Source organism: Neofelis nebulosa, chromosome 7 (assembly GCF_028018385.1).
Source record: "Neofelis nebulosa isolate mNeoNeb1 chromosome 7, mNeoNeb1.pri, whole genome shotgun sequence".
Taxonomy (NCBI): Eukaryota; Metazoa; Chordata; class Mammalia; order Carnivora; family Felidae; genus Neofelis; species Neofelis nebulosa.
The window spans coordinates 5,135,211-5,150,255 of NC_080788.1; the positions used below are offsets into that span (position 1 = coordinate 5,135,211).

The window sequence follows — 15,045 nt, forward strand, 5'->3', positions numbered from 1 at the left end:
ATCATCTTCGATGCATACCATTGCAAAGATAGTGCAAAGTAGATCCTGCACTCAGGTTCCCCTAATGTGAGATCACCAATCTTTTGGAAAAGATAGAAATAATAGTTCAGAGGCCAGCTCTGCTCCTTCTCGTCCTAGGTGCATATTAGCAGCTTGGACAAGTCAAGGCAAACTTTGTACAGAGTCAGGGTCAGCGAGAAGAGGGTCACATTCAGGTGCCCACGGTAACAAAAGCAGGAGGCAGAGTTCCAGGAGCCAGCAGATCCTGTTAACGGGGTCACGTTCGGGGCGGGGAGACGGGGAGTAAGGGGCTTCCTGACACCCCGCACCCCTGGTGGTCTCATCACACTGTAGCACGCTTTGGTTTTTTTTCTCCTGCACCAAGAGTCTTTTGAACTCCGGAGAGCTTGAGGCCGTGCTTTGAAGGGCTCTCATATCCTCCGCCCTTACCCGTAAAACACTTAACGAAACCACCTCGGCCGCCTCCTCCCATAGCGCGGGAGACCAACCTCGCACCCCGCCCCCCGCCCCTCCGAGAAGGCAAAGCCTGGCCACAAATCCAGTGCCACACCCAGACTCGGGGCCCGGCTGCAGCCGCCGGCCACTCAAGGGCCGCCGCTGCCCCCGGACGCAGGAGCCCGGCTCCCGATTGGCCAGGCGTGCACGAGAGCCCGCCCTCCGGAGGTTGCCGGGAGGCCTCTCGGCTCCCCCGGGTCGCCGCCTCCGCTAGGGGCCGGTAGCTAAGTGCGGGCACGGGGCTCCGGTAGGTTCTGTGCAGGTCGGGCGTGGGAGCGCCCTGTTACCGCCACACCAGGCCGGGAGGCTACATTAGGAGAGACGAGAGTCCCTTTGTCTGCTCTCCGCAGCGACGCGCCGGGCGCGGGGAGGGAGCGCCGGTTCCCGCCCCGGAAGCGGAAGTGCGGACGCCGCGGGGTCCTGTCCAGTGCGAGCCCGGCCGGTGCGCCAGCCATTCCGCCCGCCGGTCACATCGCGCCCTCTCCGCTGCCCGTTTCCCCCGCTCGACGGCCTCGCCATGCTGTCTCTAGATTTTTTGGACGATGTGCGGCGAATGAACAAGCGGCAGGTGAGGATGGCCTCCCACTCTTTCCTGGGGCTCCCCTCTTCTCTCTGACGCTGCCACCGCGGGGCCGGGCGGACCTCTGGCCCCCAGTGAGAGGGCCCGAGGAGGTCTGACGCCTGGATCATTCCTTCTCTTGGTGGAGCGTGTGGCCAGAGGTCGCTTTGTCCGCCCCCTAGTTTTAGCCCCTGGCTGCGTCTGGGCCTGCTCGGGGCGAAGCGGGAAGCCGGGGGCTTCACGTTCCATTCCTGCTATCGAGGCAGGAGAGCGGGTGGAAACCGCAGGGCGCTAAGTGGGAGTTGGGGTTGCCTGCTATTTTAGGCTTGGGAAGGCGGCAAACTCGTGTTTTCTGCGATCGCAGCGACTCCCGGTCAATTCCGGCGACTGGGTTTAGCAGTTCAGTGCTGCTCCTGGCTTCTGGAATGCTCGGGAGGGCGGCTGTAGGCCCCCCAAGAGCCGTTTGGCTGCTCTCAGGCCGAGGCAACCCTCCTGCTGCAGCCGGACCCCAGCGGGCTGCAGGGCCTTTCCCTGGAGCGCCTCTGAGCTCAGAGTTGGAGCTGCAGTGCTACTTGCCGTGGAGTCCTCTTAGCAGTAAGGTGGCAGCTCTCAGAATCCTCGGATTTGCTGCCCAGTAGTAGTGGCACAGGGATCTTGAAATTGAGATCTGGCGATGTTTGTCCCTTAAACCTTACTCCATCTTGAACTTCTAGACCTTTTGCCAGATGGTCCTGGCAACACTGTTGTAATTATTTAGTCATTAGGAAAGGTCGCTCCTTTTTGTCTTCTGCACGAAGTGTGTTTGTAGAGCCTAGTTTTGCTTGCCTTGGACCTTTTTTTTTTTTTTTTTTTTTTATTAATGTTTTTTATTTATTTTTGGGACAGAGAGAGACAGAGCATGAACGGGGGAGGGGCAGAGAGAGAGGGAGACACAGAATCGGAAACAGGCTCCAGGCTCCGAGCCATCAGCCCAGAGCCTGACGCGGGGCTCGAACTCACGGACCGCGAGATCGTGACCTGGCTGAAGTCGGACGCTTAACCGACTGCGCCACCCAGGCGCCCCCGACCTTTTTTTTTTTTTAACGGTGTTTAGCTTTTAAGAATTTAACGTGTCACTATTTTTTTTTTTTAACTTTTAAAAAATGTTTATTTATTTATTTATTTTGAAAGAGAGCGGAGTGGGGGTGGGGCAGAGAGAGAGGGAGAGAGCGAACCCCAAGCAGGCTCCGGGCCGTCAGCGCAGAGCGGAATGTGGGGCTCGAACCCACAGACGGGGGGAGATCCTGACCCCAGCCGAAATCAAGAGTTGGTCCCTTAACGGACTGAACCACCCAGGCGCCCCTAACGTGTCACTGTTAAAGATGCTCTTTTGGACTTGTATTCTACAGTATTCATAGTTACCGTCTAAGGAAGTGGATATGTACCCTCCGCTTAGTCCGCTTCAGACTTTTCCTAGCTCAGTGTCACCTCTTTTTTTTTTTTTTTTTTTTTTTTTTTTTTAATTTTTTTTTTTCAACATTTTTTATTTATTTTTGGGACAGAGAGAGACAGAGCATGAACGGGGGAGGGGCAGAGAGAGAGGGAGACACAGAATCGGAAACAGGCTCCAGGCTCCGAGCCATCAGCCCGGAGCCCGACGCGGGGCTCGAACTCACGGACCGCGAGATCGTGACCTGGCTGAAGTCGGACGCTTAACCGACTGCGCCACCCAGGCGCCCCCAGTGTCACCTCTTAAACACGTTTCCTAATTCCCTCAGTCATAATTGATCATTCTTTTCAAGTTGCACGAAGTGCTGGTCTTTATGGTAACACTTCAGTGTCTCACTTGTACAGTGCTGTCTTCTTCATATCTGGATTTCTAGGTGCCATAGACATTTCTCCGGAGAAATACTTAGTTTGGACCTACTGGTTTTTGTTTTGTTTTGTTTTTGTTTTTGTTTTTGTTTTGACTTATGCCAGGAATCAGACGCAAAGGTCAATGAGACAGACAATGGCTTTGAGGAACATAAATGTGTAGAAAATGACTAAGGCAAATAATAACTATTTTGCACCCTTGCTGTGTGTGATGTGTTTATTTACCTGAGAGGTAGGTAACGTCACTCCCATACTGCAGATGAAGAAAATGAGCAAACTCCCAGAGGTTGTTAGGGGGACGTGGCAAGGACTGAATAGCATGGCAGTGGGGTGAGGGCAAGTAATGAAATGAGGCTTTATCCGTACATGATATCTGGGGGAAAAAATTGACAGTGACTCTAGACACTGAGAGCTGATCGGACGAAAAGGGTAACTCGAAGTTTGGTTCTTCTCTTCTAAAATTGCTGTCATTTGCATAACTTTTCCACTTATCCTTAAATATCATCAAATGTCTGGTTAATTTGTTTGAGTTGTCATTGTTCTTTTTTCTTATCAGGTTCATAGAGGAATACTTAGTGCAATAAATTTCATCCATTTAATTTTTTTTTTTACATTTATTTTTAAATTTTTTTTTTAAACGTTTATTTATTTTTGAGACAGAGAGAGACACAGCACGAACGGGGGAGGGGCAGAGAGAGAGGGAGACACAGAATCAGAAGCATGCTCCAGGCTCCGAGCCATCAGCCCAGAGCCCGACGCGGGGCTCGAACTCACGGACCGTGAGATCGTGACCTGAGCTGAAGTCGGACGCCCAACCGACTGAGCCACCCAGGCGCCCCACATTTATTTATTTTTGAGAGACAGAGAGAGATAGCATGAGCAGGGGAGGGGCAGAGAGAGAGGGAGACACAGAATGAGAAGCAGGCTCCAGCCTCCGAGCTGTCCGCACAGAGCCTGATGCGGGGATTGAACCCACGAACCGTGAGATCATGACCTGAGCCGAAGTCGGACGCTTAGCCAACTGAGCCACCCAGGCACCCCAAATTTCATCCATTTAAAGTGTACCGTTTGATAAACTTCCGGTTAACTACGCCCATCACAGTCAAGATAACTGAACATTTCTATCACCCGCAAGATCCCTTGTGCCCCTTTCTGTTTCGTCTGTTAGCAGCTGGCAACTACTGATTTGCTTTTTGTTAGTATAGATGGACTTGCATTGTATTTTTTTTGTTTTTATTTTTAATTTTGGACTTGTAGTTTATATTCTTTTGAGCTTTGAGTTTTGATTTTTTAACACCTTACTCAAGACTTGTGTTTGTTATATGTAATGCAGTTTTTTTGGTCAGCCTCACAGTTGCCAGAAGTAATAAAGTGTTTACCTTCCCTGACTCCTATACATTGTTGCCAGATTAAAGGCCTCTCTCCTGCCCTCAGACCTTCAGCTCCTCATTGCCTTGTAGGTAGTGGCCTAGACCCTTAGAATGGCATTTGCAGTAAGCCACAGTCGTGTTACAGTCGCCGTTTCTCCCCGCTTCAGTTTACTTTTTCTACCTGTCTCGTCATTGTCTCTGAACATTGTTCCATTCAGACCTTATGTACTCTGCTGCCTTAAAACTCTTCTTGTATTCTTTCCAAGTCTTTGTGGACTGGCCCAGAACATTCAGTGATCTCTACAGCCCTGTTAGCGGTTATATACTATTTTATTTGTTTTCTTCCCTTTGGAGTATGGCTCCTTTACTGAAGTATCGGATCGCTGTTTTCCTGCAGCTTTTCTTAATCCATGAAGACCTGATCAATAGAGTTTGACTGTTTCTGCGGTGTAAATACACCCAACATGGCTGATTTCATGCTACCAACATGACATCTCTCAATGTGGAATTAAGAAGAGCTGTGGTAGCAGGCACCTGTTATTTCCACTTTACAGATAAAATAGAAAAACATAATCTCAAGAACACAGATAACGAGGGGAAGAACAAACATAGATAACGAGGGGATGCCTGGGTGGTTCAGTAAGTAGGTTGAGCTTCATGCTCTCGGTTTCAGCTCAGGTCATGATCTCACAGTTCATGGTTCGTCGGGCTCTGTGCTGATAACATGAAGCCTGCTGGGGAATCTCTCTTTCCCTCTCTCTCCGCCCATCCCCTGCTTGCTCTCTAGCTCTTTCTCTCTCTCTAAATAAATAAATAAACAAACATTTTAAAAAAGGACATAGATAACGATAAAATGTAGTAAAATAGTCGGGAACTGATGAATTTAGATTATTTCTTTGTGGTTGTTTTTTTAAAATGTAATTTAATTGTACTGATTTTCAATAACACTGTGCTTGACACCCAGCTTGCAAAACTCCTGAAAAGTTAGCAAATTGGCTCCAGCACACTGCTGGTATAGGTTAGGTTTTTTATTTTAGTTTTTAGTTTTTAAATTTTTATTTAGTTTTGAGAGTGTGGGTGAGTGGGGGAGGGGCAGAGAGAAAGGGAGACAGAGGATCTGAAGGGAGCTCCAGGATGACAGCAGAGAGCCCGATGTGAGGTTTGAACCCACAGACCGTGAGATCATGACCTGAGCTGAAGTCTGACACTTAACTGATTGAGCCACCCAGGTGCCCCCAGGTTTTTTTTTTTGTTTGTTTCTTAAATGATTTTATCTTTAATCACACCCATTGTGGGGCTCAGATAAGTTCGAATGCTGTATCAACTGAGCCAGCCAGGTGACCCTGGATATAGGTTCGTTTTTTGATGCCCATTGGGATGGCCTTTATGTCCAGAAAGGCCTCTTTAAAATTATCTTTTAGTTTAAAAAATAATTTTCAGCTTGTAAAAGCTAAAACTTTAAAACTGAGTTCTTAAGCTTCTAGAATGAGTGTACAAATCTTATTTAAAGGCTAGGAAATTAAAAAAAAAAAAGTCTAGGAAATTTTAACAGACATTTTTAAGGCCCTTTGAATATTTGGGCTAATTTACAAACAAACACCTGAAAAATATTATAAATTTAAAAATTTCTTTTGTAAAGGGTGCCTGAATGGCTCAGTTGGTTGAGCATTCGACTCTTGGTTTCAGCTCAGGCCCTTATCTCATGGGTTGTGGGTTCAAGCCCCACATCGGGCTCTGCGCTGTCAGTGTGGAGCCTTCTTGGGGATCTCTCTCTCCCTCTCTCTCTGCCCCTTACTCTCTTATGCTTCTGCGCACACGCTCTCTCCCAAAATAAGTAAGTAAACTTTAAAATTTTCCTTTTTAAGAACATCATTCAGCAAACATCACTGCATACTTACATCATTTGTATATGTCTGGGACTACTTAAGTTCTCTGAAATGTTTCGACACTGTGTAAATAGTAAACTTTCTGCTTAAAATCATAAATCTACAACAATTGATTATATATTACAAATTGAAACTACAAACCTGACCTATTACTTTAATGGGCCAAGTTCTTTTAAATTTTATAAATACTTAAAATACCAAATATGCACAGAGTTTTTAACATAAAAATATTAACACTATACATAATTTCCTTTAAGAATTTTTGTTCTTAATTATAAATTTTACTGGGGTCAGAAGTTGTTTACCCACTAAGAAAAGAAGTATGTCATGCCAAGTAGTTTTCATGCTACTTTCACATGTAAAATTTGAGATTGTCCCTGTTTGCCAAGAATTCTTAATGACCAGAGGGTATCGCCCAGGATGTGACTAGATCCATATTTGAGCCCTGATGGGATTGGTCCAACTTCCACAGACTTTGCTTATTAGCTCCTCCTTAGGCCTCTTACATTACTCGGTTTGAGTTTTGCATTTCTTTGGGTTTTAATTATCTGTATGTCTTCTTGCCTAAATCTAAAGATCTTAGGACTTGGCACAATCCTTCAGTCTTTTTCTTTCTTCTTCTCTCTTAGGATCACTCAGCTCCTAATGGCTGTGGTAATGATATCTGATTGAACTCTAGATACCTGTGATGATTTTTGTTTAAATGAATTGGTCCCCCAGTGAGGCACACAGAAGCCAAGGAGATTTTTCTTAGTCTTCGACCTAATATCAGTAAGTGTGCAGCAAATAGGAGGTACATATAGCAGAGGACAGGTCTATCCAGATTTTTGAAAACTCATATAGTCTTGTTTAGGATGAGGAAAATGTTACTGACAAGGTGTCCGCATTCAGTAGTTAGTTGCCAAGTTTCAGTGTAGAAATACTAACGTCAGGGGCACCTGACGTTAGGGTGATTTAGTCGGTTAAGCATCCGACTTCGGCTCAGGTTGTAATCTTGTTCGTGGGTTCGAGCCCCATGTCGGGCTCTGGGCTGACAGCTCAGAGCCTGGAGCCTGCTTCGGATTCTGTGTCTCCCTCTCTGCCCCTCCCCTGCTTGTGCTCTGTCTGTCTCTCTCTCTCTCTCTCTCTCTCTCTCTCAAAAATAAATACTAAAAAAAAAATTAAAACTGAGACATGGTGAATCAGCGAGATGTCACTAGCCAGCACTGTTATGGGTGGACAAATCCAAGCTTTCCGTGGCATCCACGGCTGGAGTCCACATCTGGTTGATGGATTGGGACCACACCAAAGGAGAGTAGATGCAGTGTGTGGAAAGCTGTTGCTTCTCCGGCTAGGCTCTGTTGGTCAGCCAGAAGAGCTAGACATGGAACAGAAGAGAGCAAGGACAGACTGCATTGAGCCAGGCCCTTGATTTCTCGCCGCCTCTAACCACAGCGACCTCCAGCATAATAGCAGGTCCTTCCTTTTGACCTTCTAGATCTTGGGCACATTTCTCTTTTTGACCAACTTTAACCCAGAACCCTAGAGAGAGGGGATTTGGGGATGCCTAGTTAGTTGTAGCTTATCCGGGTTGGCAAAGTGCAAAATTACTGTAGTCAACTCGGCAACGATACACACGTCTTCTAATTGTGTTTAATTTTTTTTAATTTTTATTGATTTTAGGGCGGGGGGGAGGTGGGAGGGGTAGAAAGAGAAAGCGAGACAGAGGATCCAAAGGGGGCTCTGCACTGACAGCAGAGAGTCTGCTGTGGGGCTCTGACTCATGAGCTGTGAGATCATGACCTGAGCCGAAGTTGGACACTTAACCCACTGAGCCATCCGGGCACCCTTGTATTTAATTTTTCAAATAAAACAAAATTATGCTTCTGTCTACTATGTAGCTATCCTTTGTTTTTGTAATTGTTCATGTGGTTGTAGCTGTATTCTTTCTTTCATTAGCCATTCCATAGTCCTTCTGCTCTCGGCCAGAACCCAAGTTGGTCATAGTTTCTTGCCTGGTGGAGTGACCCAAACTTCATTACTAAAGGGTTAATGTCAAGAGTAGTCCTGCCTGAATTGGACTGTCATGGTTTTCACTAACTTTTATCCCAGAGCATAAGAGAACTTAGAGAACTTCTCTGTGTAGTCCAGGATTCTATATATAGTCCAATTATACTCGCTTCCCTCATTATGTAGAAACAACCCTATCTTCTGAACGTCAGGATCAGTCACGCTTGCCAATAAGTAACCCTCTATTTGCATTTTGCTTCACTGGCATGAGGAGCCCAGAGTGGCCGGGTAGTGCTCTCAACTTCCGGTTTCATGGAATCATCGTGTCCCCCGATGGAAGGATATCTCCTGTGAAAATGAACATGTCTAAGCCAGCAGAATCCACAGTTGTGAGAACGGAAAGCAGAAATTTCACTAGCAGATTGTTAGGGGTGATAGTGAGAGCTCATTCCCATTCTCATCCTTTTCTTCCGGACGAATGGGTAGTACCTGTAGAAGAAGTAATCTCGTATATTGGTTGCTGATTCAGAGCAGGTACCACATACCGGAAGGCAGTAGACACTGTCCCAGCCCCACAGAGTGTTGCTGGTGACCAACTGGTGCACTAAGTAGCCTCCAAAGGCCATCTGTGTCACTCGGAAGATAGAAACCGTACCAGTGACTGAACAGGGAAACGTTTAATATGAAGAACTGCTAACTAGTAAAAGATGTTCAACTACTAAAAACGGGTAAAAGAGCACTCAAAGTTCAGAAATGTCACGTGCAGAAAAGAGCTACACCCTCTAGGATGAGGGAGTGAACGAGGAAAGAACCGCCCTCCCAAGCCTGAGATTCGAGACCTCTTTTGAGAGGGTGTGGCTCCACAGGAACCACACAGCCTGCCGCATGCAGTCTGCCATGGCAGTCTGCCATGGCGGTGACATTTGCCAGAGCAGTGAGCTGGGGCGGCTCCATAGAACTGGCCTGCTGGGCGGCTGAGAAATTCGCCAGAGATCGCGTGGGCAGGAGCCAGCCTGTGATGGCCAGTGACGAACACTGCCAGACCTGCACACGGATCCGCTCACTGCCATGTGAAATAAAAACATGGAACGGAGGAGAGAAGCCCCTTCCTCCCTCACTTTGCAGTGGCCCTCTCGTGCCTTTTATTAATAAATCCGAACATGACTGAGCCAGTTGGAAAAGGAGACTTTGTGTAGGTAACCCAAGAATGGATTTGGAGCTCGGAGGCAAAACATTGATAACTGGCCTACTGTTCCACTGTTATTTCCGGCCAGCCACTCCCAGACGATGGGAGACCCAGTAAGACCAGTGAATTCCATGACCTGTACGGCCACTGCTGTACTTTAATTATCCATGAAATAAGTTCCCTCATCACAATGTTGTATGGAATACCATGATGAGGAACTAAGGCATTCTGTAAGTTCACGGATGGTGGTTTTGCCAGAAGGAGAGGGAAGACATCCCTCTCTAGAATATAGTCTAGTAAGGAGAAGTTGCTGTCCGTCCCGTGACAGAAGTAAACCAGTATCAGGAACGGTATCATTGTTGATTTTTTTGCTGTTGCCAGAGTAGACACTCATCATTGGCCAGAAGCAGATTGGTTTTGGTGACTGAAAATCCACATTGCTAACCATCAGCTTGGCTGCTTACAGACAGCCACTTTGACCACCAGCCCGTTGGGCAAGACGAGGGTAGCTGGATGTCTGACTGACATCCAGAGAGTAGGTAATTTTACTTAACTGATTATTTTAGTATGTGCTGCCGAAACGAGCACTGCTTAGCTGATTATTAAGATAACTCCTCTGCTGGGACACCTGGATGGCTCCGTTGGTTAAGCGTCCAACTCTTGATCTCAGCTCAGGTCATGATCTCACAGTTGGTGAGAGGGAGCGCTGTGTTGGGCTCTGTGCCAACTTGCGGATCATGCTTGGGATTCTCTCTCCCCATCTCTGCCTACCTCTCTCTCTCTCTCTCTCTCCCTCAAAAAAAAAAAAAAAAAAAAAAGACTTCTCTGATGATATAATTCTTTGGTGAACATTTATACGGGACACAGACATATCTTCACATTCTAAATACCTGCTTGGAGAGTTCCCTCAACATACCACTGACCCAAATGCCTTGTCTCCGGCTTTTCGATAATGTCCCTTCCAGTCCCCAGCCAGCCAGCCAAACCGCCGTTCACTTTTGAATCAGTGTAAATCCACACCTGTGGCCACCTCTCCCTCCAGGCAAAAGGAACCACTTCTGTCACTCAAAGTTCTGCCCAATGGGGAGATTTCCCTTAATCACGGTCCCTCGTGGTCAACCGTGAATGGGCATGCAGTGCCACAGCCGTCTGTTTTCAGCTGGTGCTAGGCGGTTCATGTAGAACCGTCTAAAAACCAGGCCCGACGTCGTCCTTAGTCACCCGGTCAAAGGGAGCTCCCGTGAGGCAGTAGGTATGAGAGAAGTGAAGCAGTTTAACCTGAGTAGAAGCCAGGAGTATCTGAGTCACTTGCTCGTACAGCTGTGTCTTCAGACCTGCCCGAGCCCGGTCTTAAGTAGCCTGCTTCTGCTTGATGGTGGAGTACTTCCGCGAGCCGACGCACAGCTTCGTGGCTTGGTGTATCTGGCAGTTCAAGCTGGGGAGTTCAGGTCACGTGGTAATTTGGTGACACCCCCCCCCCCCCGGTCAAGTGTTTGGTCTCTGCCAGAACCCAATAGACGCCAGAAGCTGTTACTTCAGAGAACAGTTCTCCAAAGTATAGCATAGCTTTGCCCCCAGATCCACAGGTGTGTGCTGTCATTGACCCCTAGAGAATGGCCAGAGGCTCCCCATCTGTCACAAACACTTCAGTCATCGTCTGGGTCTGATGGCCCAGTTGCTAGAACAGCTTTCATGGCAGCTTGGACCTGTTGTGGAGCCTTGCTCAAGACCGGCTCAAAATGGGTTTACTAGATACGGAGATTGGACTAGCTCACCCACATGAGGTATATGTTGCCTCCAAAATCCCAGGAGGCCCGCTAGGCTTTAAGTTTCTTAGTGGTATCGGGAACCAGATGCAGCAACTTCCTCTTTGTCTTGGAGGGGATGTTTTAGCAGGGACCGCTGGACACCCAAGAGTTTTCATCAGGAGGAGGATTTTTGTGGGATTTATTTCCCACACTCTGGCCACTTGTGTATTTTTCTTTTTATGTTTATTCTTGGAGCGAGAGAGAGAGGAAGACACAGAATCCAAAGCAGGCTCTAGGCTCCGAGCTGTCAGCCCAGACCCCGACACGGGACTTGAATTCACGACCCGTGAGATCATGATCTGAGCCGAAGTCAGACGCTTAACCGACTGAGCCACCCTTGGTATTTTACCAAGGGGTCTAGGTCACAAGGTTCAACTACCAAGTGCAGTCAGCACTATATTGATGTCATCAACATAGTAAACAAGTTTACTCTGGAATGGAAGGCCAATCAAGGTCCCTGTGGCTAGATTACGATCGAAAGCTCTAGAATTGATGTAGCCCTCAAGTAGACCCTGTCACCAAAAGCATACCTAGTGGTCTTATTTCTCTTGCTGCAGGGGTCCTCAGACACAGGAAATTGTCAGGAAAACATGCAACGAGCCTCTTTTAAGTTGATGTTGGCTAGAAACTGCGGATTGTCTTGCTAAGACAGGGTACTCAACCCCCGATTTTCATCATTCAGACTCATTAAGGATGTGTACCTTTTAGTTCTGATTATGGCTACGTGTAACAGTGTTAAGGGACTGTGACATACAGCATTATGTTTATGGTTATGGGCCTGGAATATCACTTGTAGCAAGAAATAAGACTGGAGAGGTCAGCGGGGCCCAAATCATGGAAGGCCTTGTATACGGAGGAGTTCAGACGTGGTAAGTCGTGAGAAAAAATTTGGAGCAGACAGTACAGTAATTTCACTTTGACTTTATAAAAGTAATATACAGGCAGATGAGTTACATGGATGCAAATCTAGAGGTAGAACTGTCAGATTATTTTCATAGTCTTGGTGAGAGGAAACGAGACCTGAATTCAGGCAGTAGCCGCAGGAGTAAAGCCAACAGGCTGGATGTTAGAGATGTTGGGGGGGGTGAACTCTAGAGGCCCCATGGCGGATGTTGGGACCACACTGGAGAGTGTGGAAAGAGGAAGCAATTTGAGGAAAAGGGTTGAGTTCAGCTTTGGACATGGGTGATTTTCAGAAGGTAACTGTATTTACCTAGAGGATATAAATGGTGTGATACAAAGAGATTTCAGTGTCATCAGCGTAGAAGTTATAATTGAAGCCGTGAAGAGACAAGATTGCGTGCAGAATGGGGAAGGACAGGGGCAAAGACGATCCTAGAACACCTGTCTTTCAGGGTCTGGCATAACAAACCAAGGGATGAGTGGGTTATAAGAAAGTTAATCGAGGGGCGCCTGGGTGGCGCAGTCGGTTAAGCGTCCGACTTCAGCCAGGTCACGATCTCGCGGTCCGTGAGTTCGAGCCCCGCGTCAGGCTCTGGGCTGATGGCTCGGAGCCTGGAGCTTGTTTCCGATTCTGTGTCTCCCTCTCTCTCTGCCCCTCCCCCGTTCATGCTCTGTCTCTCTCTGTCCCAAAAATAAATAAAAAACATTAAAAAAAAAAAAAATTAAAAAAAAAAAAAAAAAGAAAGTTAATCGAGTGCTAAATGCCTCAGAAAGACAAGTAAGGTGGTTGAAATAAGTTTATGGGCTCACCCTCCCCCCCCCATAATGAAACAATGAATAGTTTAAATAGGTGTTATATTTACATTGCTCAAAAATTAAAAAAGGGAAAGTGACTTTCCTATAGCTTTGCCAGCATTGTATGTTTCCAGACTTTTAGATTTTTGTCATTCTAGTAAGTGAAGACTGGTATCCCAGAATAGTTTTACTTTATATGTCCGTTATTATGAGTTTGGTCGAGCATATTTTCATGTGATTTTGGAGTTGTTTTTACTTCATTTTCCAAGAACTGGCAGTTCATAATCCTTTGCCTGTTTTCTTTTTTGGGTTATTTTCTTATCGATTGCCAGGAGCTGTTTCTAGGAAGATGAGTCTTTTGAATGTATATATGGTAAATACTTTCTCATAGTTTATCATTTGTCTTTTGACTTATAATTTGCCATGCATAGTGGTGGGATTTTCTTAGTTATTGTTTGCTTTTTTGTTTTGTTTTGGTAGTTACCTTTACCTAGATTTGCTTCATAGCTTCTGGATTTCAGGTCAATTAAATAAGACTGTCTTTACTCTGAGGCCTTTCCTACTCTGTTTGCTTCTATTTTGTATGCTTGTGCTTAAAAAAAAAAACAAAACTTTATTGACATATAATTTATAAAATTCACCCGTTTGAAGTGTACAATTCATGTTTTTCAGTAAATTTATCCTTCGCTGGATAGTTTATATAAATGTAATCATCCAAAATGTAGTCTTTTGCAGCTGGCTACTTTCATTTAGCATATAATTTTTTAATTGTAAAATACCCATAAAATTTATTGACTCATCCATTTTTTTTATGTTTATTTATTTTTGAGAGAGAGAGAGCGCGCACATGAGCAAGGGAGGGGCAGAGAGAGGGGGAGAGAGAGAATCCCGAGCAGACTCCACGCTGTCAGCACAGAGCCTGACGCGGGGCTCGAACTCAGGAACCATGAGATCTGTGAGAACTGTGAGACCAACCATTTTTTAAGTGTAGAGTTCAGTCAGGGTGCCTGGGTGGCTCAGTTGGTTAAGCAGCTGACTCTTAATCTCACCTCAGGTCTTGACCTTAGGGTCGTGAGTTCAAGCGCTGCATTGTAGGTGTGGAGCCTACTTAAAAAAAAAAAAGTGTAGAGTTCAGTAGTGTTAAGTACATTAACACGAATGTACAACCAATCTCCAGGACTCTTTTCACCTTGTAAAATTAAAATTCTGTGCTCGTTAAAAACTCTCCATTCTCCCCTCAGCCCATCCTCTGGCAACCACCCTTCTACTTTCTATCTCTATTTGACTTTTATTGATTTTTTTTGTTTGTTTATATATTTTCTGTCTTATTGATTTGTGCTCTAAACTGTATTTCCTTCCTCAGTTGCTTTGTGTTTAGTTTGCTATTTTTGTCTGGTTTCTTGAAGCGGAATCTCGGGTTATTGATTTAAGATCTTTTCTGCGGCGCCTGGGCGGCTCAGTCAGTTAAGCACTCGACTGTCGATTTCGGCTCAGGTCATGATCCCACAGTTAGTGAGTTCGAGCCCCGTGTTCGGCTCTGCACTGACAGCGTGGAACCTGCTTGGGATTTTCTCACTGCCCCCCTCTCTCTGCCTCTCCCTTGTTTGTACACACGCGCTCTATCTCTCTTTCTCTCTCTGAAAATATTTTTTTTTTTTTAATTTTTTTTTTCAACGTTTTTTATTTATTTTTGGGACAGAGACAGAGCATGAACGGGGGAGGGGCATAGAGAGAGGGAGACACAGAGTCAGAAACAGGCTCCAGGCTCCGAGCCATCAGCCCAGAGCCTGACGTGGGGCTCGAACTCACGGACTGCGAGATCGTGACCTGGCTGAAGTCGGACGCTTAACCGACTGCGCCACCCAGGCGCCCCTCTCTGAAAATATTTTTTAAAAATTTTTTAAATCTTTTCTAATATATGTATTTAAAGCTATAAATTTCCTTCCAAGCAGTGCTTTAGCTACACTCCATAAATTTTGATATATTGTGGTTTCGTTTACACTCAGTTCTCACAATATTTTATGATTTCCTTTTGACCCGTGGATTATTTATAAAAATGTTTAATTTCCAGATATCTGTGGATTTTCTAAATTTCTTTCAGTGCCGATTTCTAATTGAATTCCATTGTGGTTGGAGAGCATAGTTTGTGTGATTATAGTCTTTTAAAACTTGAGGCTCT

General features: G+C 45.9%; 1 protein-coding gene across 4 annotated transcripts in view; it reads left to right on the forward strand.

The window, feature by feature from the left end:
• Positions 1-707: 707 nt before the first annotated feature.
• The window catches only part of SEC11A (SEC11 homolog A, signal peptidase complex subunit), a 42,249-nt gene continuing 27,911 nt past the window's right edge, over positions 708-15,045 (forward strand). Inside the window, exon 1 of one of the 4 annotated variants that reach the window (XM_058736484.1) lies at positions 708-1,084. In XM_058736484.1, coding sequence (XP_058592467.1) covers positions 1,034-1,084 — 51 coding nt within the window. In that variant the 5' untranslated portion in view covers positions 708-1,033. The remainder of the gene's footprint in view (positions 1,085-15,045) is intronic. The other 3 variants (XM_058736482.1, XM_058736483.1, XM_058736481.1) reach the window with 3 other exon arrangements.